This window comes from Equus asinus, chromosome 12 (genome assembly GCF_041296235.1).
Source record: "Equus asinus isolate D_3611 breed Donkey chromosome 12, EquAss-T2T_v2, whole genome shotgun sequence".
Taxonomy (NCBI): Eukaryota; Metazoa; Chordata; class Mammalia; order Perissodactyla; family Equidae; genus Equus; species Equus asinus.
Genome location: NC_091801.1, coordinates 31,307,939 through 31,335,346, shown reverse-complemented (window position 1 = coordinate 31,335,346; position 27,408 = coordinate 31,307,939). Strand labels below are relative to the sequence as shown.

The 27,408-nt window shown below is 38.9% G+C and overlaps 1 protein-coding gene across 3 annotated transcripts in view; it reads right to left on the bottom strand.

Annotated features, from left to right (window-relative positions):
* Positions 1-27,408, bottom strand: part of ST18 (ST18 C2H2C-type zinc finger transcription factor) — a 98,355-nt gene that overhangs the window by 36,841 nt on the left and 34,106 nt on the right. For 2 of the 3 annotated variants that reach the window (XM_014843745.3, XM_070481298.1), the window contains exons 5-11: positions 25,842-26,041; positions 17,453-18,244; positions 12,719-12,853; positions 10,992-11,082; positions 9,905-10,009; positions 7,397-7,590; positions 4,975-5,186 (exon numbers count right to left, since the gene is read on the bottom strand). In XM_014843745.3, coding sequence (XP_014699231.2) covers positions 4,975-5,186; positions 7,397-7,590; positions 9,905-10,009; positions 10,992-11,082; positions 12,719-12,853; positions 17,453-18,244; positions 25,842-26,041 — 1,729 coding nt within the window. The remainder of the gene's footprint in view (positions 1-4,974; positions 5,187-7,396; positions 7,591-9,904; positions 10,010-10,991; positions 11,083-12,718; positions 12,854-17,452; positions 18,245-25,841; positions 26,042-27,408) is intronic. The other variant, XM_070481297.1, reaches the window with a different exon arrangement.

The window sequence follows — 27,408 nt, the reverse complement described above, 5'->3', positions numbered from 1 at the left end:
CAGCCTGGGTATCTGCTGTGAGTGCTCTGGTTTTCATCTCCTGACTCCTATTCTTTCATTCTCCCACCAGGGTGTTTTGTTTGAAGAGTATCTTTTCTGTATTGAAAGCTATCTGAAATATGTTTTCAAAGTAGGCAGGGTATTAACAGTAAATGAATAAAAGGAAAAGACTTTATTCTTACTAAACAGTAATTGAGTATTAAAACTAGGAATTTAGGAGTTGAAATTTGAATGTACTCAACATAAATAGAATGATGGAATTCAGAGGAGAAATAAGTGACTGATATACAGTATAAAATTAAAATTAAATTTATACCCATTTCCCAAAAATCTTTGTCTGTGACTGGGAATCATAGTCAGTGAACGTTCTTGGTTGGGCCAGCGGTCTATATAGCATGTAATGATACACGCTTTAAGAAGAGAAGAAGTTGCACAGGAGTGAATTCAAATTTCAGCTCCAATAGGTATAGCTGCGCCACTAGGGGAAAATTATTTAATATCTCTGTACTGCTGTTTCTTCATCTGCAAAATGGGATAATAATATCTGCTTTACAGAGTTTCTAGAAAGATTAAAAAGGATTAATGCAGGCAAAGAGCTTATTTACAGTGCCTGCTACATAGTAGGTCTTCAATAAATGACAACTAAAGATAATCATGATTTGATCGGGAGTTTGATTTCCAAAAGAGATGCGTCCCTATGCTACTGTGCACAGAGGTAAAGAGACAGCTGTTCAATACCTAGTCTCCCTCCACACGTGTCAGTTGGTTCCTTGTGATCCTTGACCTAAGTCCCTCATAACATTCCAATCACAATATATGGTATAACCGGTCCCAATGCTAAAGTTACTGAAAAAGGCTACTTTTGGATTCTAACCATCCTGAGAAGCCCCAGGCTATTTCTGATATCAGGCAGCAAGAATGGCGATGTGATATCATGTTGTTTCTAGGTTTTGTTCAAGCACAAAACAGACTTTGAACTTTAAACATTTCAAGCAAGTGTCAATTTTTTGTTTTCTTTTAAGGCACACTGTGCATATGTCACTTTGTCTAAACAGGTGGGGAAAACACCAAAACAAACAACAGAATGCTTGGCAAGCAGCAGTGATTAGGATAAAGATAGACTGTGAAGCATGTTCCTACCTCTGCTGATGAGGGTGGGAGGAAGAAGGAAAAGTGGGGGCTCTCTCTGACACGTGCTGGCACGCGTTCTCATGGGGCCTGAGGAAAGCATCAGCAAACTCAGCAAACCCAGGATGCTCGCTCTGTGCCTGCTGCCTCGTTTCTGCTGAATGCTGTGCTCATATCAGTAGCAACAGTCTCCGGACTAAAACGGGAGTGTTTGAAGCTGTGGTCCATGGATGTTTTACAAACTCATAATTAATTCCAAATTAAAATGAAGGACATTATACAAATCTTAGAACCAATGAAAGTATTGGTATTAAGAGAGGGCTCATACTTCAGGCAAAATTACCCTTACCCATTATGTTAGCCACTACGTGCTAATAATACCAATTTTTTCTCTTGACTTGATTCCTCAAAAATTAAAACACATACCAGTGATTTTGGTGGTGTTGATGTGTTGTGTACATGACAGATTATAGTTTAAGAAATAAAAAAATTCCTCTTAAGACCTATTTTCAGTATATAATGGACTTGAGCTTGGGCAGTGATGGGCAACGTTAGCACTAACGTCCTCAGCACAGTGCTGGAAAAGGGCCTTTGAAGGAAGTGCTTCAGTGTTGGGTAGACAGCTGCTCGGTGCTGAGAAATTTCAGAAGGAGAAGAACAATTTGGAATATCCATATCATTCTCCATTGTTTTCAGAGTGGGTAGGAACTCAAAGTTCTCTTGCCTCTCTGAAGATAGCCTCTGCTCTCATTATCTTCCATAAGATTAGGGATTTTGCAAATCACGAATTCAGATCTCCCATGCACATAGCATGAAAAATGTGGATTAGCCCTCACAAGCGGGTATGCAGGCAATTTCAAGGTTAGTGTCCTCTGGCTTGATTTTGAAAAGGTCGTGCCCATGTGTGACAGCATGATCTGTAATTTGTTCTCCTATTGGGTTCTTTAAGCAATTTCAGAGAAGCTCATTATGTAAAAGAAAGGACTGGATGGAGGCAGAAGGAAAACAAGAAATCAGCCCTCACCCAAGTTCTGATCAAATTTCCTTCAAAACCATCTGTGTCTCCCCTGGATATTAGGAACATCATCTCTAAAATCTAGCTCTCTGCCTGGAACAACCATTTCTTTTGTCTTGCTTTGTCCAAAAACTCCTCGAAGGTAGGGTCTGTGATGGAATCTCACGTGTGACTTAAACAGTCCAGCACTTACAGACCTTTTAGTTGTACAACTAAGAGCGCATCTGCCAGAAGCTCTCTCTAGTACCTCAAAAATGCTTCTATGCTCAGCTACAGAAGTCAAGAGGAAGGAAAAGCTGTACATCATCACATGCTTCTTTCTAAATAAGGAACTCAAGAGATCTATGGATTTTGGCTAGCAGAAGTAAACATACCAACAGCCTGCCATGGAGGAAAAACCAAACCATAGTGGATAGAGAATCAAGCTCATATTCGATGTGGAGGGCAAGATTATTTATAGTTAATCCTACATTATGTAAAGGACACAGAGTAAAGTGCAACATTGACAATGGAAATAGCCCACATTGAGTATTGTTTGATCACAGGCCATTTTTCAGGGTTAATTACTTTGGCCTTTTCTCATTTTTTGCTAAAATAATTATTTTTTTTGTGGTTTCAGGAATTTATGAGGTTCTCTCATATTCAGAAAATAGGATCCAAGTAGGACAGAATTCTGCAAATTGTTACAGTTGTGTGTGAATGCACACCTGGAAGAAGGATTCTGCACAAAGTGACATTGGAGGGTGCCATATTTATCCTATTTTAACAACCACTATGTCAAATGAGACAATTTTCCTTGGAAAATGGTTTTCAAAACTGTCAGCATAACAAACTCCTTCTAAAAGTCATTGGGTGCCCTTTCTGTCTCTTCCATCCTCAGCATCACATCAATGTTCTGGCCTCTGCAGCTGAGATGTGGCCGGCAGTTGTGAGGCTGAGGCATGCCGTGGAGCTGCTGTCACCTGCGCAGGCGCATCTGCTCCACAGAGCACCCCTGGTGCACACAGAGCTCCCAATAGGAGCGCAACAACATGCGCAGGAAGTCGATTATTGGAATTTTTGAAATGTGCTGATTTAACAGTCACTTTTCTGACCAGAAAGATGTTTAAAAAGAGAAGAATATATATTGATAAGGAAAAGTACTCTCACATTTTAGTCACCTTTGTTTGATTCATTCTTTGGCTTCAACATTTAATAGAACAGGGAGAATGCAAAGGTTAAAGGCAGAATTCTGAGGAACAAAAAAATATCTACACATGCAGACGGAAAACATTCATTCTACAACCATTTACTCAAGTAATTTAGGTAACATTAATCATTATAATCTTGGTACTTTTATTCTCATAGGACAGCCTAAACAAACGAGTAATAAAGCACTGAAAAGGAAGATATTTTAGTATTTCTCCAACTAGCTGCATATCAGAATATCCTTTTCAAAAAGAAGAAATTTATTCAGGTTTTTAAAAATAAATTTAAAAATAACTAAAGGTGCATTTTGAAGTACTTGAAATCATTCATCTATATAAATAATTTCTAACTTGGATTCCTTTGAATTTGGATAGCTTGGTATTTTTTTAATATTTTTTAGAGGATGTGCTTTTCTTTGTTTAAGAACCTCATTTGTTTAAAAATTGTTTTTGAGTGCTTTTTGGCCATCAACTCTTCCTGGGGTTTACTTGGCTCAGATTTGTCCAGAAGCTAATTCTGATTCTTCTGTCAAATGCTCGATGGCACCGCGTTCCCTGCTCTCCTGAAGGCCTGGCACGGCACAGGTGAGCAGCTGACCACACCAGGGATGGGGTTTGCTTAAAGGGAAAAGGAGAGCCGTATCCTTTATCGCCTGAGTTTCAGGGGGAGTGTTGAACCAGGGAATCTTCCACTTAAAACAGGCATAAAAATCTCTTCTCCAAATAAGCCTGAGCACTTGATTTCAGCTGGCATCAGCCATCTAGGTAGGACAATAATTCCTTTTAACTGAGCCCTCTGTGTGGATGGGAGTTGCTGGCTCCAGCTGAAGGCCGAGCAGCTCCTATACTCCCTCCGGGGATCGCTGTCACTCTGTAGCTGATACATCCCTCCTCCTCAAAAGGCAAGAACTGGAAGATCTCTGCTTTCTGTTTTCATCAAGGTATCATAAACATGGATATCTACTTCTCGTTGTTAGTCAAAAATGAGAGGTTATTAGAGAAATGTGGTTAATTTCACGGGCTTCGGAAATGTGGTGTTTTCACAAACTTCACAGAATTTGATTTTGGATCTGAATGCCCTGCATTTTCAAGTCCCCCAAACCATCTCTTGCTGATTTAATGTATCTAGGTTTTACTATGTGTCCTTTGAGAATACTACAGCAACTTACACTATCTTATGTTTTACAATAGTAACATGTGCAATAATAAAATTTCATGAGTCAATTTTGCAAATGTTTTACAAGTCACTGTTTAATCAAACACTTCCTACCATCTTTGATTTGCAGACATCAAAACCTTCTATTGTTCAGATTGATTTTAATGGCAACCCACTCTTCTTATGTGCCAAAATCTCCAACACAAAAATAGATTTGAAATCTATAAATCTCCTCAACCAGTCTCCATAACTCACTTCCTCCCAAACTTTGATGCACTACCTGCAAGAACACCCACTCTTTCACTCCTCCTTGAACCCATCAAGCTCATCACTGTCAGTGTTCCTCTGAGTGTCTCCCTAAGACAAGGAGGGGATGTGCTTTAGAGGTGGGGAGTGGTGTGGTAGTGAATGTGGTTAGCAACATGAAAGGCAGTTTATTCTCACGGTTCAGTCGCTGGCCCACCCTCCGGGCTCTTGGACTGGCCTACCTTGGCATGCAGACTCTGTGGTTTGTTGGAGAGGATGTCTGCAGCTTCCCTGCAGCGGGTGGAAAGGTTCAGGATGGCAGCAGCTGCTGCTATGTGGGTGTCTTCACTACATTGACCGTAGCTATAAGAGCTGGAGCGGCAAGGGCTCTGTGTGTGGGCGCCTGCACTAGGCAGTCGATTAGGAAATTTCCCTGGATTTGAAAAATGCTTTGCTGTTGAAGAGAGATTTGATTAGCAATTGCATGTACGTGGTTTTAGTCATTAAATAGATTTGTTTTAAAGGTATAACTTCTTGCATTAAAAAATGTGAAGAATAAATTAAAACATGATCCATTATCCATTGGTATGTTAAATGAAGGTTATTCTGATTGGTTTTCACAGAAGTTCACAGATCAAATGATGTGATTGTTGGGAAAGAATGTCTATTCTCTTAATATTTTTTGTATTTATGCTTCTTACAACAAAACCTCCATAATTAATGTTATGGGGCAGGTGCACTGGCAGCATTTGTGGTAAAAATTGTGGATTAAAAGCCACACTAGCAAAACCCATCAAGGACTACAGAGGTTAAGGCCAGTGCATCTACAAACTGTATGTGTGAGGACAAGTAATTCTAGTAGAGAAAAAAATGTATCCTTCCAATATCTATTTTCACAATAACACAGTCTATACTTAGACATGGAATTGCATTTTTATTATTTGACATGCAGGCTTGTTTTGTGCTTAAAACAGTAGAAGCTGTTCTTCATTTAACTAGATGGAGCTAAATACATGGTGGAATCTTTAATGAGCTGGCATTTTGCATATTCAGGTAAACCATGATGAGCAAAGGACAGAGAAAATGTTCTCCATATGAACAGAAAGCCAGTTTAGTGATCAAGCCTGAGTTTCTGCTCTAAGTTTCTGTTGTGGGTACCAAGGCATTACTGATAGAATTAACCATAGTTCTCTTCACTCTGGGTGTTCACAAACATCACTCAAGGTTACAGAGAAACACCCAAGATTTCATGTGGAATAATAAAAAAGTATTTAGTTATTTATTTTGCTGTAAAAATGGTTTATTTTAAATATTTGATCAGTATTTTTCAAAAATAATTTGACATTACCAAATGTTATTCCTATAATTATAATATATGAAAATATCACTGAATGTTTTACATTTTTAAATCAATATCCATATCAGATGAGTATATAGATTGCTCTTATTAATTAGTTTCATCTGAATTAAACAAATATGTATATGATTATGTATGTGTGTATATTTTGTGTATATATAATAAAACTGTATACATATATATATATTTGGACAGACAAATTGTGTGTGTGCATAAATTTTTTTCCTGAATCTAATAGGTTGTCAGGTTATTTGGCTGGGCCCTATTTTTGGTAAGAATAGGCAAAATATCTTTTGGAGTGTCATGCGCTTCTTGTTGATGGGAAAACTCCTTTCAATTCTGTTTATCCACTGCTGAGTTTTACACAGCATTCTAGTTCTTTGAAAGAGGTGATTAACATTACAGAATGAAGCCAATATTCTGTGTTCCTAGGAATACTCAGTCTAGGTAAGTAGGTGTGAGACCAATGGGATTCCCTGGATTTGTAGAACCTTATAAAAAATTCTTAGTCTATAGCGGTCTCAAATTGGGGAATTATTTCACTTCTCCCCTTATGATTAAGTTATCATAATGCAGAAATTATTCCTAGGTTTATTCCCAACATTCACGTTCTTACCTTTTCATTAGAATATTCAAGGATTCTAAACAACTTAAGAAATGTGTGAGTAACCCTCAAGTTTCCTATGGTGTAGCATTGTTGAGTTACGACTTTATGGATGTGTTAGTACTACAGCATTAACACATTTTTAGTGTTTCTATATTAATTCTTAAATTTGCGATAAACATCTCCATAGCCATACACATTTTTTTCCTAGTAAAATCTTGATTCCTGAATTGCGGGTTTCTCCTCAGACTTTTCATTTTTTCTCCCATCTTCAGTCTGATCACTTTTGCTAATTTAAGTAATATTTTAAGTAATATTTCAACATTTTAACTATTAAATTTCCATAATTTCAATATGAGTCAAAATTACTGTTTTATAATAATTATTACAGTTTTCAATATTAGTCCCAATCCCAGTCAAATGTGAATTAAATATTTCTTTAGAATTACTGTATTTAAACAATGGCACCATATTTATAGAATAATTAATCCATTAACTATTCACCATATTCAGTGTAACTTTATGTAAAATCAGTAACATTGATCAACTTATTATTGTTTTCCTTTATTTTATTTCACTGTACAGTATATTTTTTCTCCTCCCAGCAGTAAGCATATTGTAAATTTGAGTACGCCCCCTCCCCCAACACACGCATACACAAGATGCATTTTTTTTGGAAAAAGTATTAGAATTTAAAGCTTACATTCTGGAAATGGTGGTGTTTTTCGTCCTTGACCTGTCTGTATGATAGAGCGTTTACCAAAAACCTGGGCATCGAAACTGGCATAATCAAATGGTACTTTCCCAAACTTCTCCTGTTCTTTTGACACCGTGGCTCTGGGAGAGGTGATGGCTTGTGATCGGAAATTGAATTCAATTTGCTTCACCAAACTAGTCCTGAAGAGAGAGGGGAAGAGTTCAAAAGAAATAGCATGAATCTATTGGCGGACATATTAGCATCAGAATTTAAAGTAGATTGGATGTGTCATTCCTGCAGGTACCCACAGAGACACTGCACCTCAGACAAGAGCTCTGGCTGCATGCAGCATGAAACAGCAGGGTGCTCTGCACCCGGAGTGAAAGATGGGAGGCACTTTGGGCTCTAGGTGACTATAGTGAGGCTGCATATTGTGTGTCCGAGTCTCCCCTCAGTAAAAGCGGAACGTGCAATCCTCCATTCTTCTCATGCAGATGCCAAGAAGAGTAAGTATTTGACATCTGTTAGCACTTTGAGCTCCATAGAGAAAAGTGCCGTGTAACTGTCATTAGGGCACTGACAAGGTGTGCACATTCTGCTTGTTAGGACTGTTAATCAGATTAGCAGCGAGAAGTCATGATTGTAACTAGTGAGAGAATGTCATTATATTCTGTCCGAAGAAGTGATGCTGAGCTCTGCTCCGTTCAGCAGAGCTGGCAGGAGCCCGGTGCCCATCAGGGCAGTGCAGGCACCAGAAACTTGATTCTTGAATTCTGAGTTTCTTCTTGGCTCTTCATCTTTTTTCCACTTTCAGTTTGAATGTTTCTGCTGATTTAAATAGTATTTCAATATTTTATCTATTAAATTGCCACCATTTCAATATGAATCAAAATTACTGTGTTATAATGGCTATCACATTTTTCAGTAGCAGTATCCCAATCCAAGCTAATTGTGAATTGTATATTCCTTTAGAATTACTTGGATTAAACAAAGGGTCTCATATTTGTGTAGCACCAACTCCAGTCAAGGAAAACACAAATGTCCTTGTGCTGTGGTCTAATGGTAAAGAACATAAACACATACACCTTTCAGAATTTAGCAGTATCAAAAATATTTATTTTTCTTTTGTTTTCTACCAAAACATGCCTGACTCATCAGAATGTCAGTTTTGATGATATTTCTTGGATTAGATAAAAAACTTTTTAGCTACTACATAAAAATATTTGAGTGATTAGTTGATCTAGTTGTTGGCTTATACTCCTAAAGCTGCACAACTGTTCTAGTCTAAAATAATATTTATCTTTGAAGAAATGAGCAGGGGCCGGCTCCGTGGCTGAGTGGCTAAGTTCGCACGCTCCACTGCGGTGGCCCAGGGTTCGAATCCTGAGTGCGAACATGGCACTGCTCGTCAGGCCACGTTGAGGCGGCATCCCACATCACACAACTAGAAGGACATACAACTAAGATATACAACTGTGTACAGGGCGGGTTTGGGAAGATAAAGCAGAAAAAAGAAAAAAAGATTGGCAACAGTTGTTAGCCCAGGTGCCAATCTTAAAAAAAAAAAGAAAGAAATGAGCAAAACAAAATGTAATGTTATTTCTATATTTGATAAATGACCTACTTAGAGAGAGACTAGAGAATACAGTAATACCAACCAAGAATCTTGCTATAAGATTTTTAACTGCTACTTATTCAGTCATTCATGATCTTTTCCTGACATATGTTCTTCACTTATGTGATTTGAATGACAATTTTGACTCTAGGATATTAAATCTATAGAAGAAAATATAGAAGCCATATTTTGAAAATGTTACTAATAACTATTTTGCATTTCAGCATCTCTTTAACAACAATGAAGATCAGGTCATCTATTTTAATCCTGAAATCACTTTTCCTAACATATATGATTTTTGTATTAATAAATGTATAACTTCACCTTGTGTCATCATGTATAGTTTATTATTTCCGTGTAAGTGAGTTCTTCCAAACTACTAGAGATTGTGAAGCATCTAGGATCAATAGGAGATATTTTATTAACAGTTATCAATTCATGGAACAAACTTTTGTTTTAAAGAAACTATATGTAGATATGGAGCAAGATGAATATACAACACCCCATATTTTGAGTGGGTCTGAATGATTAATGATAGCATTTTCTTCAGGCAGAGAGGTTAAGTCAATCTTAAGGGAGAGCTTACCTGACTAGTGGCATGGGCTGCATTTAGCGACATAGTATTTTGATGAATACATATACGTTATCAAATACTTTATTTCTTCTAGAGTCATCCACAATATCTTACCTTTGCAGACAGATTAATTTCAAGTTAAACTTATGGAGAGTCTGGCAGTCACTTTAAGAGATAGTATGAGTAACCGGACCAGCCTTTCAAATGGATACCGGCAGCAGGGCATGAAGGTCAGGCCATAGTGAATTGGCATATGGGTGAAGGGCCCTGTCACACGGGAGCATGGCATGAAGAGAGTATCAGGAATGTCACGGGATGGTCATACCTGTGAACCTGGTCAGGACACTGCCCAGTTTTAGGAGAATCAAGCTGATTTTTGTCCTGGGACATTGCCAATTTTTCAGCTGCAGCAATTGGACAGCCGGAAAGACTGTTTAAAGGAAAAGAGGGAGAATTTGAGTTAAAATGATAATGTGATTTGCTTTGGCACGTGCTTCACAGCATACTTGGCACACACTAAATGTTACGTCATATTAATAGTTCACTTAGCACCATTCTCATGCTAAAAGATCCCAAAGGGTTTTGCAAACTATAGTGTCAACATCTGTCCCCTAACCCCATCTCAGAGGGGAAAGAAAACAAACTCATTTTTAAAGTCAAAATATTATGTAAGGGAGAAATAACTAAATTATTCTGCAACTTCCTAATATTCTAAGTAGAATGTGCTCACTCCAATTGCAATGTGTCCAGATATAGATGTTAGCATGACAATTCCATGATTTATCTTAGGATTTTTAGCAAAATATTAGGGACTTAATTTTATGTCTTAGTTTAAATTGAAAGTATAGAATATGAAGTTTTCTCACAATATGCCTACGGGTCAAATAGAATCTCATGACCACATAATCTATATATAATATAAAATGCACATAAAACAATAAGCATTTTCACCAAAAAATATTTACATATACATAATACATTTGTATCTAAACGCACATATGTGTTATAAGTTAGTTGCGGTCTCAAGGAAATGAACCTCAATGAAGTAAAATGATGTTTACCTTCATCCTGGTTTATGGCCAAAACCACAGCTATGGTGAGGTTCCAGAGCTAAAGAGAACATGTCCTATTTGTGTGACTATGTGAATACATAACCCACTCTTCAAATATAATGTTTCTTGTTAGTATAATTGCCTACCAAATGAAAATTTCTAGGAAAGTAAATAATGAAGTAACTTTTTTTTTTTTACTCTGCATGCATGGAGACTATTCCTTATCTGTTTCAAGGGGTAACATATTTGGTAGTGATCCAGGATTTTGATAATACATTGTTAGTTCCTTGTTTTCTTGGTGCAAAGTTTCTCTCACTTCTTTCTGTAATGTAAAAGATTGGCATCTCATCACACAGTTACCTCCTGTGGGTGTTGCGGTTGCTGTTCACATGCCCTCTTCCTGTGCATCCTGGGGTGGGACACTTGAGCACATTTTCATGCATGGCAAGAACTAAGCACAAAATATCACATAAAAGAAAAGAATAAAATACCATAAATACATACACTAACAAATTGATTTCTCAACATTGCATTTAAATGAGTTTAGTTTCATACTCCACCATGCTCCCTCCCAATAGATAATTGGATTGAAATAAACAAACACTTAAGAACTTCAAAAATGAAATTCAGCAAGCTTGTTCAAGTTTTAGCTTCTCTAAACTTCATGTCACGGTTAGCTCTAGGCTTAAAGGAGACTATTCTGCTTGTATTTAACTTAAACTGAAAAGCTCATAACCTTCCTTTTACATTAATGCGCTTTTCCTTAGGAGAGTGGATAGAGAACATTATTTGTCAGATAGTTGCTTCTATCTTTTTCCCACAATGTGAAGTTCTGAATATAGCCTTCTTCATTTCCTAAGAGATATTATTTCGACTCTTTGTCCATTGCCCCTCACCTCCACTGCCATTTGGTTACTGGTGAAAGAGTATGGTTGAGTGAACACGTGGGTAATCAGTCTGAGAACTGCTAGTCTGGTGGGACGGTGCTGAGCTAAGTAGATTGAGTGATTTGCAAAACTGTGCTTTGGAAGCGGTCGATGCTGAGTCCTTCCCAACACTGCAGTTTGTATGATCAAGAGGTGATTCAATAAGTAGGTTCAAAAAGTAGAAGATGTAACATATGGATACTTCAAAACTTAGAAAGAGGTAGCCTTTTTCTTTTCTTCATTTCCTAGCTCATAGAGGGGCTGTGGGTGGAGAGATCAACTAAGATTTGCTCTCTCTCAGGGCCCTCAGATGCTGTGGGATGTCTTGGGGTGACATCGCAGACATCACATGTCCTTACATGCCCAGGGGAGGCCAGGAGGACACTGTTGATGTGAGGCACTTCCCATATTTGGCTGATGCACTGAGGCTGAGACTGCTCATGGGTTCGTGGAAGCCATGCCGCCTGGTGAGAAAGGACTGTGGGGTCCACAGTATGTTAACTGTGTCTTTTAATTTCTATATTTTGACACTTTGACATCTGGGGCCTTGCTAACCCTGGAGAGACTGCCCCTCCCAGAGCTAGCTAATACCTAGAAATAGTAAACACTTTTCAAATGAAACCAACTTATTCCAAGACCACATCCAACTGCCACCTTTATCAGGCTCTCACATTTCAGGACACTCTCCACCTGCCTATCCCCCAGGGCCAGTGCCAGACAACTACAGACAGTCCGTAAGCCCCAGAACCCACTGAAAGAATTCAAACTAGCCAATCCAAAGCCTGCTTACCCTGCTCCTTCCCACAGAAGACACAACAAAGGCTCTTGTCCACAATTCCCCCTCCTTCTACTCCCTGACTGATCCTGGCGCTTCCCCACGCGGCCCTGCCTGGTGTGGCGTGCGCTCTCCTCTTGGGAATTGTGAGTAACAAGTTATCTTCTCAAGGTCAGTTGTCTGCTGATCTATTGGCTGTACTGTACACCAGGTTTTCTAGTCATACGCCATATTTTAAACACCTAGTTAGATGGAAATTGTCTTGACACAGAGAGAAAACTATATTTCCATTCCTATTTCCAAATTGGAGGAGAAAGGCGATAACATTGTGATGCTGTGGCACGTATAAGAGGCACCTACTTCTTTTAGGGATAAACAGTACTCACTTTCCAGGGGAACCCGTACTTTGTGGGGGCACCCCGAAAGGCTGCGGTGGTGAGGGTAGAGGCCTGTCACGTGTCCTGTGCCATCACACCCGGGGATGGGGCACTTGGTCTCTCTCTTTTCAGGCCTCGGTGAATCTATAGAGAAATTCAATCAAGAGATTCATGTGGTTATTCTTCCCTTCCCATTCAATAGAGTGGCCTTGCAGGGTGACATTTTGACTTTATTCAGTTTTATCATCATAAACATTCTTCTCACACTGCCTTGAATAAGACCCTCAACTAAGACCTGTGGAAGCAAAAAATGTTTTCAATTTTCTTAGCTTTCCAAGCAAAGGTTGACAAGGGCGAGGGAGTGTTAAAATACAGAGATGGTTCTAAGTTGTCATGTCACATATTGTAGTTAGAGCCTCATTATGAAAAATCAACCCTACACCAGAGGATGCACAGGCTCCTGAAAAAAAAAGTGAGAAAGAAGAAAGAACTTATTTAAACCAAAACTATCTCCTATTGAAGGAGTCTTGGAAAAGTCAGATTCACAATGACAAAGCAAGTAAGCTACCATATCTGAGAAGGCCCTGTCAGGCCTTGTCCCTGTGTGTCCCCGGCAGCACGTGGCCCTAGGGTTTCTGGTCCAAGTGGCTGCTACTAGCCATGTGTGGGGCCTGCTCCAAGAAAAGTTAGGACAAGGAGTCAAGGATGCCATCTTGTGCCATGCCCAACCAACTGGCAGTGCTGCAGAGGCCCGAGATTCCAAAACCCCAATGGATTGCCACTTTGGATCAATATGCAGTAGCCACAGAGAAGAAACTGTTGATTTTACTCTGAATGCAGAAACTGAAAACTGAGGCAACAGGAAGAAGGCTTGGCAAAGAAATGTTCTTGTGGGAATCTTACAGAGAACGGAAGTCCAGAGACTGGAGGCCGCCTTGAGTGGTCTAGAGAGTGCTGCCAAGAACATAGGGTAACGGTGGGGGGTCACAGGTCCAGCCAGGTGAAGAAAAGGGACACCTTGTAACACAATTAGTCAGGCTGCCACGGTACGGCAGCCTAAAGTGCTGCAGATAAGCTCGGGGTTTTAATTTCCTGGCACACACATTGCTGAAGGTTAAAGGGTTATATAAATATATAAAATAAATGAGGACTAACATGAATACTGATGAGGTTAGAGCTAACACATAGAAATTTTCATATTTGTGATTGAGATGGTAGATAAAATAGAAATGCATTCTCACAGCCAGAATCACTGCCCTGACTTGAGCATGGAATGATAATACCAATCATGGGGGCAAGCCTGGCACTCAGCATTCCACGCACTTCGAGGAACCAGAATTAGAACCGGCATGGGAGCCTCAGAGAAAGGGCCAGTGTGGAACGGAGGTAGGCTGCAGGCTTCTCAGAACACGAAGTATCAGGAATAATGAATACACTTGATGCTGAGAGTGAAAATAAATAATCTATACGATCCTGCCACAAGCAAGCCGCTGGGATGGAGTGTCGGGAAGAGTCCTGCCGCCCGAGGATGCAGAGGACCCATATGTTACTGCTCCGAACACGGCACCGAGAACAGCACAATGTCGCGGGATGTGACAGACGTCTCCAGGGTGGAATATTGCGGTGAGCAGACTTGCCTCCGTGATACTATGCCACCCTAGTTGTTGGATTATAAATGGTCCTGGGCAGATGGGCACAGTAGGTTGTATGTAATGCAATTATTTGAGGGCATGATATGAGCAAAGTGGGAGGAGCCAAGGATCCTTCAGGTTATCACACACACTGCCAGGGAGGGGAGGGTCAGCAGAGAGAAAACTGTAAGTTGTAAATGAGAAATGAACAGCTGAAAGTAAGGATGCCCTGAGTAGCAGGCATTTACGTTTAACGAGAGACAGGATTTAAATGCCATGATATCGAGACGATCCTGTGTTTTCTGTAAGAGACAAAGGGGCATATTAAGAATTTTGACATGTTCTATGATTTTGTGGACATATATTTTATTAATCCAAAAATGATGCCAAATTTCAAGTTGAGTTGGGCATATAATATCTATAGACAGCTAGTCAAAAATCCTTGAAGTTTGATTAAGTGAAATTAGGAGGGTTGATACCATATGAGTGAATTAGAAAAAAGGAAATGCAATGTGTATTTTGATGCCCTTCTTCCCTTGGATCTCCTCCAAGTGAGACCACATTGAAAGCTTTGGCATTGAGCATTTCCCCTCTTTGCCACACTATTTGTCTACAGGAAGCCAGAGAGGGTGTGAGAGATAAGGCAGGGCTGGCACCTGCCCAGGTGTGGTCCACTGACAGTCCGTCAGGCACCTTTGTCTGCTAGCCTCTTCTCTGCGGGGTGAACAAAGATGCTGATGAAATGCTCTATAGGGCAGAACCTGTGTGCACGATAAGAAGCCAGAGCTTGAGCTCTTGGGTCTCTCAGGCCTGGCTCCTCTTCTTCTTTTATTTTCTTCACCAAATGCTGCATAATGAGGGTAATCCTATACTTGGTGACCGACCTTATATCCTGGTTTGCCTGGGACTGTCCTATTCACACCTGATATAGTCATGTGGTTGTTCATATCACTCCCCTTTACTCTAAAAGTGTAGTAGGCTGTACAATAAATTATTTGGTGACTCTACTTATATTGTGACCTAATGTCTCACTAACTGCTTAACAGCAACAGTATAGCCAAACTTTTCTATTTTATAATTGCCTACTCATCTGAAGACTTAGGTAGAATGATATTTTAAAATCCTAGTGTTCTCTCCTTAATAGCGGAATCATATGCCCAAGGAGTATGGCAATGAGCATGGTATTTTGGAGAGAATGGTTATCATTTGGGATGAGTGTTGACTTAGAAACATAGAAGGCACGTCAGAGAAAAAAGCGCCTCTTATGCCGCTTGCTCCCACATCTGGAACAAGCAATAAGAAAGCAAATACTTAATTTGGACTCTACAGGCATCCTTTGGACGAAGCCTGTGGTCCCCTGCAACATTGGCTTCACTTTTCTTTGCTTCTGTTTCATACTAGTCTGGTCTGCATCTCCTTGCGTAGGCTTTTATATTCCAAGGCAGGACCCGTCCCACACAATAGGATATCCTCTTGACTCATCCAGCCCATTAGTAATTCTCTAAGTTTCCAACATGAGCCATATTTACAAACACAGATTCAGATTCCATTGCTTTGTTAATTTTTGTAAACAAAAAAGTTTTAAAAGTTGTATAAAAATGACCAAAGGATTGTCAAGTATTTTAAACTATGGCACAAATAAAGTTTTTCCAAATACTGGATTTCTTTGGCTGGAAGATATCATCAATTGTAAGGTAAACATTTTCTGTGCTAGTAAGAAAGAAAAAACTATCAAAAATTAAATTATGCTAGACCCTCCTGATTTCAGAAATGTTAAAAACAGGAAAATTATGTATCTTAGAATGAATAAAATATAGTATATTGGAAATTATGGGGTTTGGGGATTTGAAGTAAATTTCATCTTTTTTCTGATTTTCTAGTTCATTAAAAAAACCACACAGGTAAGTTCAACAAGTTGCATATTATGGGAGTGCACAGAGCTAAATACAGTGTCCCGTCCCAAATCACACACTAGTCGTTTATATTGTGTCCCCATCCCAACCTTGCAGTATGTTTGCAAAGCATTATTATCTTGCTCCTTACCACATGACATTATTTTATTCTTTTCTGTTTTTTCAGCTCTGAGCTGCAAGATATTATGTGACAAGATTGCAGGTGCACACTAAATGGACTTAAAATGACAAAACATACAATTCATTTCTGGATAAATCTCATCAATCAGAACATCTAAACCATGCTAACGCATTATTCTTGTAAGCTCTTTGGGTCCACGATCTTAATTTTCTCTAAGATACTCCTCTTCTAATTCTGTGGTCCTCAAACTTTAGGGTGCCCAAGAATCAGCTGAGGAATTGCCTGAAAAAAATGCAAGTTCTGGAGCAGCGAGTCTGATGGGATCCTGGAGATAATCATCTTAAACAAGCCCTCTAGGCACTTATGGACCATCATCTGCAAAACTTCGCATATCTGTAGGAATCATCACCAGGCTCATCTGGTGCACGACTTGGGGTGAGGTTGTGGGGGAGTATCTTTATGGGCCCAGGGGACACAAATTCCCTAAAGTCTGAGGAACAATTTTTAGGTCTCCAAGCACATTTACTCTTTCATTCAGGTTTGGCCCAGATATTTTTGGACCCTGAGTTAGAGAGCATGTAAAAGCATAGACTTATAAAAGCATTAACATCCAGTTTTATCCTAAAAAGGATCAGAGCATCCTGCCTGGCTTGCAAGCAGCTTGAAATTATTTTGAAGCTCAAAAGGAGTCAGACGATCCCAGAAAGAAGGTAGCAAAGAAAAATTAAATTTCTGAATTGATCTGATTAATAAAATGATTTAAAATCCAATAAGTATTAACATACTTTTAACATGTCCAATAAAGTACTTTTTAAAAAGTACTATATATTTTTTAAAAACAGTTAAATGAAAAGAAATAGAGGCAATGATCCCTTTTTTGTGTATGAAAACATTGCAAAAGTGACCAAGCTGATCTGAGAAAATCTAGAGAATAGGAAAAAAAAGTTTACTTTATAATATAAATTAGTTTTTAAATCACGTCTTCAAAAAGCTGTCTGGAAGAAGCAATCAGATCTTACTAATTTTTTTCAACCCTAAACAATTTTATCCCTAAAATAAATGCAAAAATATGTCTTACGTTTATTGTTAAAGATTTGTCTTCCACCAATGTCAATAACTTTGGTTTGCCTCCTTTCCCCTGCTAGATGCTCCAGCAGAAACCTGTCCAAGTCTTTGTAGGTGTTATGGAAAACACAACCTTGCTCAGCCTGCAGAGCAATTGCCTGCTCCAGCAAACTTAAGTTTCCCTTTGCTCTCTCCAGGTCAACAGACTCTTCTGTCATCGCTGCCAGGCACTCATTATCGTCATCCTCAGTCCCAGGGAACGAGGGCTGGGCTTTGCCATCCAGTAGTTCCATGTGAGCACTCTGTGAGTCTCTCCTTTCTGTTTCGGAATCACACATGTTTTCACAAGAGATATATTTGTCTCCTTCAGTTTTTATTTCGGGAACTTCCAGTAGGTCTTTCCTGTTATCCACTAAAATATACTTTGGGACTCTATGTGGTTTGGTTTCTTCTGAGAAGTTGGAGCCACTGTCCCAACCATTTTCCGCACTCTCAGAGTTACTTTCATTGTCATCAGAGGAGCAGAACCGTAGCTGGGAATCCTTGATTTTGTCTTTTCCATCATCGGAATGAATCATAAAGCACTCATCTACTTCATCACTCTCTGCTTTTAGAGACTGGATGCCACTGTCATTTAAGTTTTCATTTATGGTCTGGACAGATGTATTTTTTTCAAATTTCCCCAAGTGCATTAAAGATTTGACCATGAGCTCTTGACAACAGCCATATCTGTCTTCCTTCCCACTGGAGTTTTCTTGTGCAGTTGAATGAAGGTTGTCATCCATAGGTTCTATCATGATTTCTTCTATGGGAAAAGAAAACCAATATTTGAAAAAGAGCAAAAGATATTTTAAGGAAGTTGCTCATATACATATACACAAACACATATGCATATATAATATGTGAAATATGTGAATATATGGGCTCTATCAATTTTATAAACATTGGGGAGAAAAATATACATCCTCTTAACAGAAAACAAAGTAGGGGCCGGCCCGGTGGTGCAGCAGTTAAGTTCGCAAGTCCCGCTTCTCAGCAGCCCAGGGTCGCCGGTTCGGATCCCGGGTGCGGACATGGCACCGCTTGGCAAACGTCATGCTGTGGTAGGCGTCCCACATATAAAGAAGTGGAAGATGGGCATGGATGTTAGCTCAGCACCAGTCTTCCTCAGAAAAAGAGGGGGATTGGCAGCAGTTAGCTCAGGGCTAATCTTCCTCAAAGAAAAAAAAAGGAAAAACAAAACAAAGTAAAACTTAGACCTTAATATTCTGAGAATTACCTTTAAAGAAATGAGCTATTCAAATTTTCAGCATATTAAGAGCTAAGTGCTTCTAGAGTGCTGAAATAAATACTTAATAACAGTGCTGAATGTGAAATTATTGTTACTGTACCTCTTATATTTGCAAATCTTAGCCAACCAGAAGGAAATCAAATATACATAATACTGTACATTTTAAAAGAAATAGTCACCAGATTTCTCTGTTACATGGCAATGCATTTTCAAAGCTTATTTGGTTTATGTTCTCTAGCTCCAAAGTTTCTCAAACATGCTTTCAGATTTTATGGAATGTGAGCTAAAATATAAAATACATCTACATAGAGATGATAACTAAAAGAATTGAAATGAAGCTTTCAAGACTTCCTAAGTACTTTCATAATTGTCACACGAAAATTCTATGCCAAGGAAAATATAAGTAAATGGGAAAATTAGCATGATCAAATAATATCATAAATAGTTACACATTTTCTGGCCTGGAACTTGAGTGCATTTGTGTAAAAGGAAATGAGGCAAGAGGTAGGGATGGCTGGAGGATGTTGAACCTTAACTGGTTGTTCTCAGTTCAGGGCCAATTAGAGTCTTGACAGTCAAGAAGCCTTGTGACTGAGAACAAGTCCCCAAGCGCCAGTCTTTCTTGGACAGTGCGCTGGGTCTCTGTTGTTTCAGTGCAGTTGTAGTGTCACCTCCTTTCACTATCAGTAATGGCCCAGCTGGGGTGACAAATTGCATACATATATGTATGTATGTTTAATACATACATTGTATAGATACATGTATGTACAATGCAACTGACTCTATATATACATATGGTCAGCCTACCCAAGCCTGTCCCAGCGCAAACACACCAATTGAGGGTACAGATTCTCTGGTGACCTAGACCTGGCCCAGCATGAAGGGTGGTTTGGGGAGCATGATGCCCAGCACACACCAGGCTGTGAATTGTGCCAGACAACCCAGCAATGATCCCTTGATATTCACTAAGACAAAAAAAAAATAAGCAGGACCATTTCTGTCTCAAAAGGCAGGGTGGGGGATGGGAAACACAAAATAATAAGCCACGTTAAAGACTGTTAAAGACACCAAATGAAGTGCATTCTATGTTAATAAACATCTTTGGAGAGAAGAAAAGCACAGCCATCCCGTGTGAGGGCTGTGGGAGAGGGTGTCTGTGCAGAAGACAATGTGCCTTTTTGTGTTTCATTTAATTTTTTATAAACATTGTCTCTGACAAGGACACTCAAAAATACATCTCCATCATCTTCCTTTCTGGTAATTATCTCCCTAAATCAACACTGGACTGCCAGGATCAAGTAAATATTGCCATAGTAACTAAAAGCATTTTTGGATGAAGAGAAGAATTTAGTCACAACACTAGCCCCTTTAAATAATGCTGATTATAGGGTGCAGTCTTTTGTTGGGATCTATTCAACATAAACTGAAAAATTTAACATTTTACTTCCTAGAAAAGAGGCTGGATAAACAAGCACATAATATTTGATAGGATGGTCTATCCTCTCCTGAATTCATATCGGAGAAACTCCAGGTTTAAATAATATATTAAACATAGTCTAAAATGCAAATGAAGTTTTTCTCAATATCACGGTTGGCTATTAAGAGAAGTGTAAAGGGTTATGATAATTTTAAAGTATTATGAACTACAGAAAACAAATAAAAAGCATTTTCAGTGAATATGCTCAATTCATTGAACTATTCTCTCACTCCACTTAACTACCCACATGTGTACAATAATGATTTATAGACATTATACCTAATTATGCATATTTGGGATGTGTTAGAGTGCTAACAAAAGCTCTCGAAAGCAACAATTACCTCTGTTGCTTAGCTACATAGTTTAAAATATTCCTATTAAGTGCAGATCACCAGAGAGGCGGGAGTGACAAAAATGCACATGTGCACGACAATGCATTTCACTGTGCCGCTGCCAACTGCTAGCATTTTGGGTCATTTCCAGTTTACATAATTGTTTGGTTCAACTGTTTGTTATATGCTAAAAGAAAATATTTATTAATTATTCTTCAGAAAAAGAGGAGTCCTGCCGATAGAGGTGCCTGTGTGCATCGCACGTGATGGTTTCCAGGGATGTTCTGCAAACGTGCAAACCAACTTTCTATGTACCCACCTCTCTCTGGCTTTCACTGTAATTATAAGAAAAAAAAAGTTGAGTTAGCGTTTGAACCTGACAGATCTGTGACGAGGTGCTAGTTTCTCTCAGCTTTGTAATGGGCTTCCTACATTTTTTATGCTAGTGTGTTTTTATTTTCCCTGGTGGCCTGGTGATTTATCTTGTGCCTTTGCCTGAAATAGCTAAAAGAACCATGCCTTTAGAGTTAGAGGGACCTAGGTTTGATTCTGGGGCTGGTGCTTGTCTCTGTGTGAACTTCACCGGGTTCCTTAACTTTTCTGAGCCCGGTCTCCTCACTCGCACAATGAGGCACACTGTGGAGGTTACATGGGAGCACATGGAAAGCAGGTGACACACAACAGGTATTCAGTATGTGATGGCTCTCTTCTCCCTTCCCCAGATACTATTTTAGAAGATAATAACTGCAGAGGATACATGGCTCCCTCCACATGAATAAGCTGGGACCTGTTTTTCATTTAGAGTAAGTAGTGAAATTGACCCCTGCGAACGGGCATAGTCCATAGTGAGGAAAGGGCCAGCCCAGGTGACCACCCGTGCCACCCATGTTATGGCACGGCTCATCAGCTGCTGTGGGAAACTGGAGGGTCAGTGCACAATGCACAACATGGAGGGAAAACCTCTGTGGGTTTGAAGTCCAGAGACTGGGGTCGTGTGATTGACCCAGCACCACCTGCCTGTGTGACCTTAGGCAGGTTGATGTCTCCTGAGTCCTGGGTCTTCATCTTTAAACTGATGATGATCCAATGACTGGATGATCCAGTGACATCTTAGGACAATAAATTGATGTATTCCTGGCATGGTATTCAGTTATTTATTTCATTTAATCTTCACAATAACTGTAAGAAAGTTACTTTCTACTCCATTTTATAGAAGGTACACTATGGTTTCAAGGAGCTAAGGGCTTACTCAAGATCACACAGTTAGTCAGTAGGACGGCTGAGATCCAGACCCAGGGCCATGTGCCTCCCAACTCTATGCTCATCCCTCTGAAACAAGCTACCCCCAGTCCTCACAGTCTAGGAATGTCCTATGTCATGGCTGACGTTTACAAAATGCAGCAACTCTTAGGAGAAACCACTCAGAATACTAATAGCCTATTATTTTCCCAAGTTTGGATATTTTCAAGAGCAAATCTAGTAGGAAGATACTAGAATACATTTGTCAGTAAAAAAAAAAAAAGATCCCTAAATTATAAATAAAAATATGTAAAAACAAATACAACAAAATAAAAACTAATAGATAACCTGACCTCAACTTTCTCCATACTGTGACAGTACAGGTCAGAGAATTCCTAGGGTGCATTCTTGGGGGCAGTCAGAGAGGTGGATAGCTACCAAGGACAGCCCTTTCTCTGTCATGAGGGCACTTCAAAGTATGGGGGAGGGGGGAGGAGCTGGAGCTGGGACGACACTTTCTTTGAAGAATGAAAAAAATAAATGTTTTTACCTGATATGTGAAAGTTCACATTTGTTTATTTGATTTAAACCAAAATCTCAACTCTAAAGTGTCTGGTAATCCTAGAATGTGTATGCTAATGGATTCTTGCATATATGTCAGCTGTTCTCCATCAAAACAGCTTAAACAAAAGAAATCCTATAAAAGTTACGGTTGTTTTTAATTGCTTTCTTTCCCCCAAATCCCCCCAGTACATAGTTGTATATTTTAGTTGTGGGTCCTTCTAGTTGTGGCATGTGGGACATCGCCTCAACATGGCCTGATGAGCAGTGCCATGTCTGCGCCCAGGATCCGAGCTAGGGAAACCCTGGGCCACCGAAGTGGAGCGTGTGATAAAAGGTATGTTTTGAGAGTTTGATTCCTTTAGTATAATTGGATTTTATAATAGTTGGACTTTAGCTCTGTTTTTGTAACTATTTAAGTTACTTTTATAGGTAAGTTAGTTTTCCAGGCCTCTTGAATATATAAATTTTGCTGGGAATAAAAGCCCTAGAAAAATGAATTTGTCTTTGAAAGTTCTAATATTGGAGTGGCTTATCCTTCATTTGCTATTTCTTGAGCGATAATACATGTTAAAAGTATCATCCCAGCCCCTGGAACTCCTAATTTTCCCAAATCATGAGTATATGGTTATAAACTGGAGACTCCACACACTTGGTTAATCTCACTTCAAGGTAACTTTTCTTTTCCTTGTCTGCATTAGGAAAGCATGTGCTTGTCCTACCTCCTGGCAGTACTACAAAAGCTTGTCTTCTGTTTGCCCCGGTAAAGAGGGTGTATTTACATGATTTTGTCCACATTCTCTTCTATAGCCCTTAATGCCCACCTGAAGCTCTTTGAAAGACAGCCAGTTGAGGGTATGGGGTGTAGCTTTGCCGTTAAATGGATTCAAGCTCATGACCTGAGCCTTTGGGAGCACTCTCTTCATTTTCTGAACTGTCCGCTGAAGACACAATTGGGCACACACCTGACCACGTAAAGACCTGGGGATACCCAGAATAAATAAGATGATAGATGATGAAAAGCCCTTGCACTGGGCTTGGGCACTAACTCAACTCTCTTTCCTTCTGCAGGATGGGAGCTAACTTGCTTGAAGGACTGAAGACAACTTAGAATTTTGCTCTTTTGACCAGGAATAGGAGCATCTGTGACTTGTCGGTTTCTGGAAATGTGACTTTGTGATTTGACGTTGTAGAAACATTGCTCAGGGTGCTTTCTAAAGGTAGCCAGAGCATGGGGAGAATTAGACTGTGGAGCACGGTAAGCTGGGAAATGATGATTTTGTTTGCCCTTCAATTGTTTCCTAATTATCTTCTTTCCAAAACCTACAAGCTGCATTACTTCAAGCATTAAATTTCTTTGGTCTTCAGTGATCTCATCTGTAAAATTGTGACCATAATCATATGTACCTCATATCATTGTTGGGTAGATTAAGTGATATAATGTATGTGCCTGGAATATATTAAGAATTAAAAAATAATGGCCACTACTGCTGTAATTTCAGCATATTCATTATTATTAGTAGTGGTTCTAGGACTAACTATAAAAATAGTTAACATTTGTGAACCTGCAAATTGATGTCCATCAATATTTATAAATGAATGTTTAACTGAGTGCATTTTGACGACATATTTTCCTGGTTAATATTAAGCATCTATAATGACCACACAACTACAATAGAAGGTGGGAAGTCAGCGGACAGATACAAGTCCTTGTCCTTGCAGCACTTCCAAGGATATGTTGGTGTAAAAGAGGCCCATTTCCTTAAGCATTCCGCAAATTAATGTCAGCCAGATAAATATACTTCAAGTCTAAACACTCTGATTCAAAGACTTTCCCTAATACTAGATTCAACCTTCAATTTTCATGAATCAACAAAAAAACTGACCAGCTCAAGGAAACAAGGATGATTATAATTTGCAGATGAGCCATGAGGTTTTTTTTTTAAAGATTGGCACCTGGGCTAACATCTGTTGCCAATCTTCTTTTTTTTCTTCTTCTTCTTCTTCTCGCCAAAGCCCCCCAGTACATAGTTGTATATGGTAGTTGTAGGTCCTTCTGGTTGTGCTATGTGGGATGCTGCCTCAACATGGCCTGATGAGAGGTGCTAGGTCCATGCCCAGGATCCGAACCAGCAAATCCCTGGGCCGAGGAAGCTGAGCACATGAATTTAACCACTTCGCCACGGGCCGGGCCCTCACCATGAGGTTTTAAGCCATATGCTAAATACAGAAAAGCCAGAACATTTACTTAGATACTGTCAAATCCGAATACAACTCTGTTTTAACTACAGAATCTCAAACTACTTGCAAGCTAAGATTACTGGAGATCTAATGATTCTGATCTATGTGCTCACTTAATATGCTGTAAAATCTTTTCCATTAACACCTATTACTATTACTATAATTCTATATGCAATAGGTATTTATGATCTAAGAATCTTGTTGCTGTTGGTTTGTATAATATATCCGTCTTTTCAATAACTTATTTAGTATATTTTGATTCCTTAAAAAGTCACATTCCAAAAAAACATGTGTTTAAGAGAACATTCGTACACTTAATTTTATTTTCTAATAAGTCAAACTTTAGAGTTCCATTTATTATTTTTTCCATAAATTTTTGAGATATTTTGCATGCCCTCCAATTTCAGCCTCATGCACAAAATGGTCAGTGATAGCCCAACCCCTGGAGGCACCCTGACCACCAGGGACTAATGGGAGCAACTATGAACTGGTGAGAAACACATTCTAAAATTTCAGATAGTAACTACATATTACTTAGCATGCAAACAGCATTTGATGAGTGAGTAATGAATTGAATTCATGAAATATCACATGTGCCTAAAGGTAAATTAAAATTATTTATCTTGGAAATAATGAGCACAGTGATAAATTTTCTACAACACATCATTTTCCTACTGAAGGAGAATCTAGGTTGCCAACTTGAAGTCCCTTCTGCAGTCCATTGTTATCAATACTTATTTAAAAAATGTTGAAAATATTAAGGTCACTGTCCACCTGGACTGGTCCATGTTGTTATTACCAATTATATTTTGGGGTGCTAAATAATGCTATATATGTTTATAAAACAAAAAATAAATGTTTTACTTATATATGTCATATCTTAAATATCTTAAAGCTTAAACATGTCCTTTTATTTTCAAGGTTTTTTTTCAGATATTAGACATCCACCCTATTAGGGAGTCAAGGTATTCTTCAACTTTAAGGCTTAGTATCTTTTCTTTTCTTCAAAAAGAGGCAGAGTCCAACCCAGTGCTTTTGAAAACGGACTCAAAGCAAGGACACTGTTTCTTATCTTTAGACTCTCTACAGTTACTGGTAAAAAATTACCCCTCAATAAATGGATGCTGAGTGAAATAAATGATTGGTTTTGCTTGCAAACTGGATAAGATTTTACAACCAAACAGACTGTATGTTCTACAGAAGTTAAGACTGGTTTTGGTGCTAGGGAGTAGATAAATTTTGGGCCACTCCTTCCTGCTACCTGTGGTAGGGTGATCGTTGGTTTCCAAGAGGCCATCATCCTCCTCGGCCTCTGTCTTGTGGTCATGTTCTTCTTTGCAGTCTATGTTGGGGCTGTAGTGTCGGGGCTTCATTAGCAGGGATTTTCTCTTGTTGACTGGGACACCCAAAGCCTGCTCTTCAGCTCTCCTCTTCTTCGTCATGGAGCAATCATATGCAGCACTGTAGTATTGAGGCAAATTAAGAACATAATAAAATAGTTTACTACTGTCTACCATTTGACTTTCATGAAGTATAATCCAAAGCCTGTGGAAATTTGGAATGAAAGGTTTAGGGTTAGTTGTTGGCACTAACAAAAACAACCCATCTACTGAGTCCATTGAACTGTGTGGATTCTATTTTACTGCCTATCAGAAGAGTTAAAAAAAAAATCATCCTTAATCCTGAGTAAGCGTATGTTAATCTGTGCTTTGCTTGGCACTACAATGAATACCCAGGCAGGGATGAAACAAGATTTGCACTGGCTTGCTAATCCTAAGAAACAGCTAATGTGAAAAATATACCACCAGATACAAAAAAACGTGTCCAGTATGGATAAATCACAAGGTTTTTCAAATAGTTGTTTGCTACCCAAACTGCTTATCTGTGCCACAGTTGCACATCAAAGTTGAGATGCCACATTATAGGCTTTGACTTGAAAGAAAGGAGCATAAATGGAGGGGACAAACTATGAACATTCAATCAACCCATCTCCAGTGACCATTAAAAAAAAGTGAAAAGATGCTACATTCTGCCTTTTGATTCTCGCCCATTTGGCACATCGAACAAAGAAATAAAAAGAGGAGAAATATGATTGGATCTCACAAGAATGGACAACAGTTTATCCTTACTCCTGTTCTCGTATGGTTTTGTTGGAAATGCTCCTGAGGGTGACCCTTTCAAAGTAGATTTTCTACATATAGCTCACTCAGAATTAACGCAGGTCACTCTATGTGTTGAAGTTAAAACCAGTGTTCTCTTGGCAAGATCCAGGAAGACCAGAGGGTTTAGCCAATCGTGACTATGTGAGAGATATTTACTAAATGCTCTTTGAAGAAAACTGCAAGAGCTTTAGATGAAAAGATCCAGAGAGAATCCTATACTCGGAGTAATAAGACATTATTTACTCCATCTCTAAAAGACGACTGAATAGTCAGTAAAACTACTAAAGAGACAAAAGCCTTAAATTGTTCTCTTAGAAACATCAATGCAAACATGGTAGCCCATTCATGAAAATTATTTGATTATAGTCATATGGAAATTCTTGAATTTAGAAGAGTAGATTCAAAAACTTCAGAGGAAAGAAGTGCTATTCCTTCTAGGGAAAAGAACGATTCTGAAGGAGAGATAATTCAAGAGGGTTAGAAATCTCTCACAAAAAAATTAAAAATTGGAGAATTGAAAATTATCCTGAGGAAGAGAATGGTGAAGTTCCTAAATAAACTAATACGCTTTTGCAAAATTTCTCTGACGTGTCCTAATTTAAAGTGACCATGTACGAAAGGTGGAGCAAAAGAGAATATAATTAGATGACCATGAAGATAAAAACA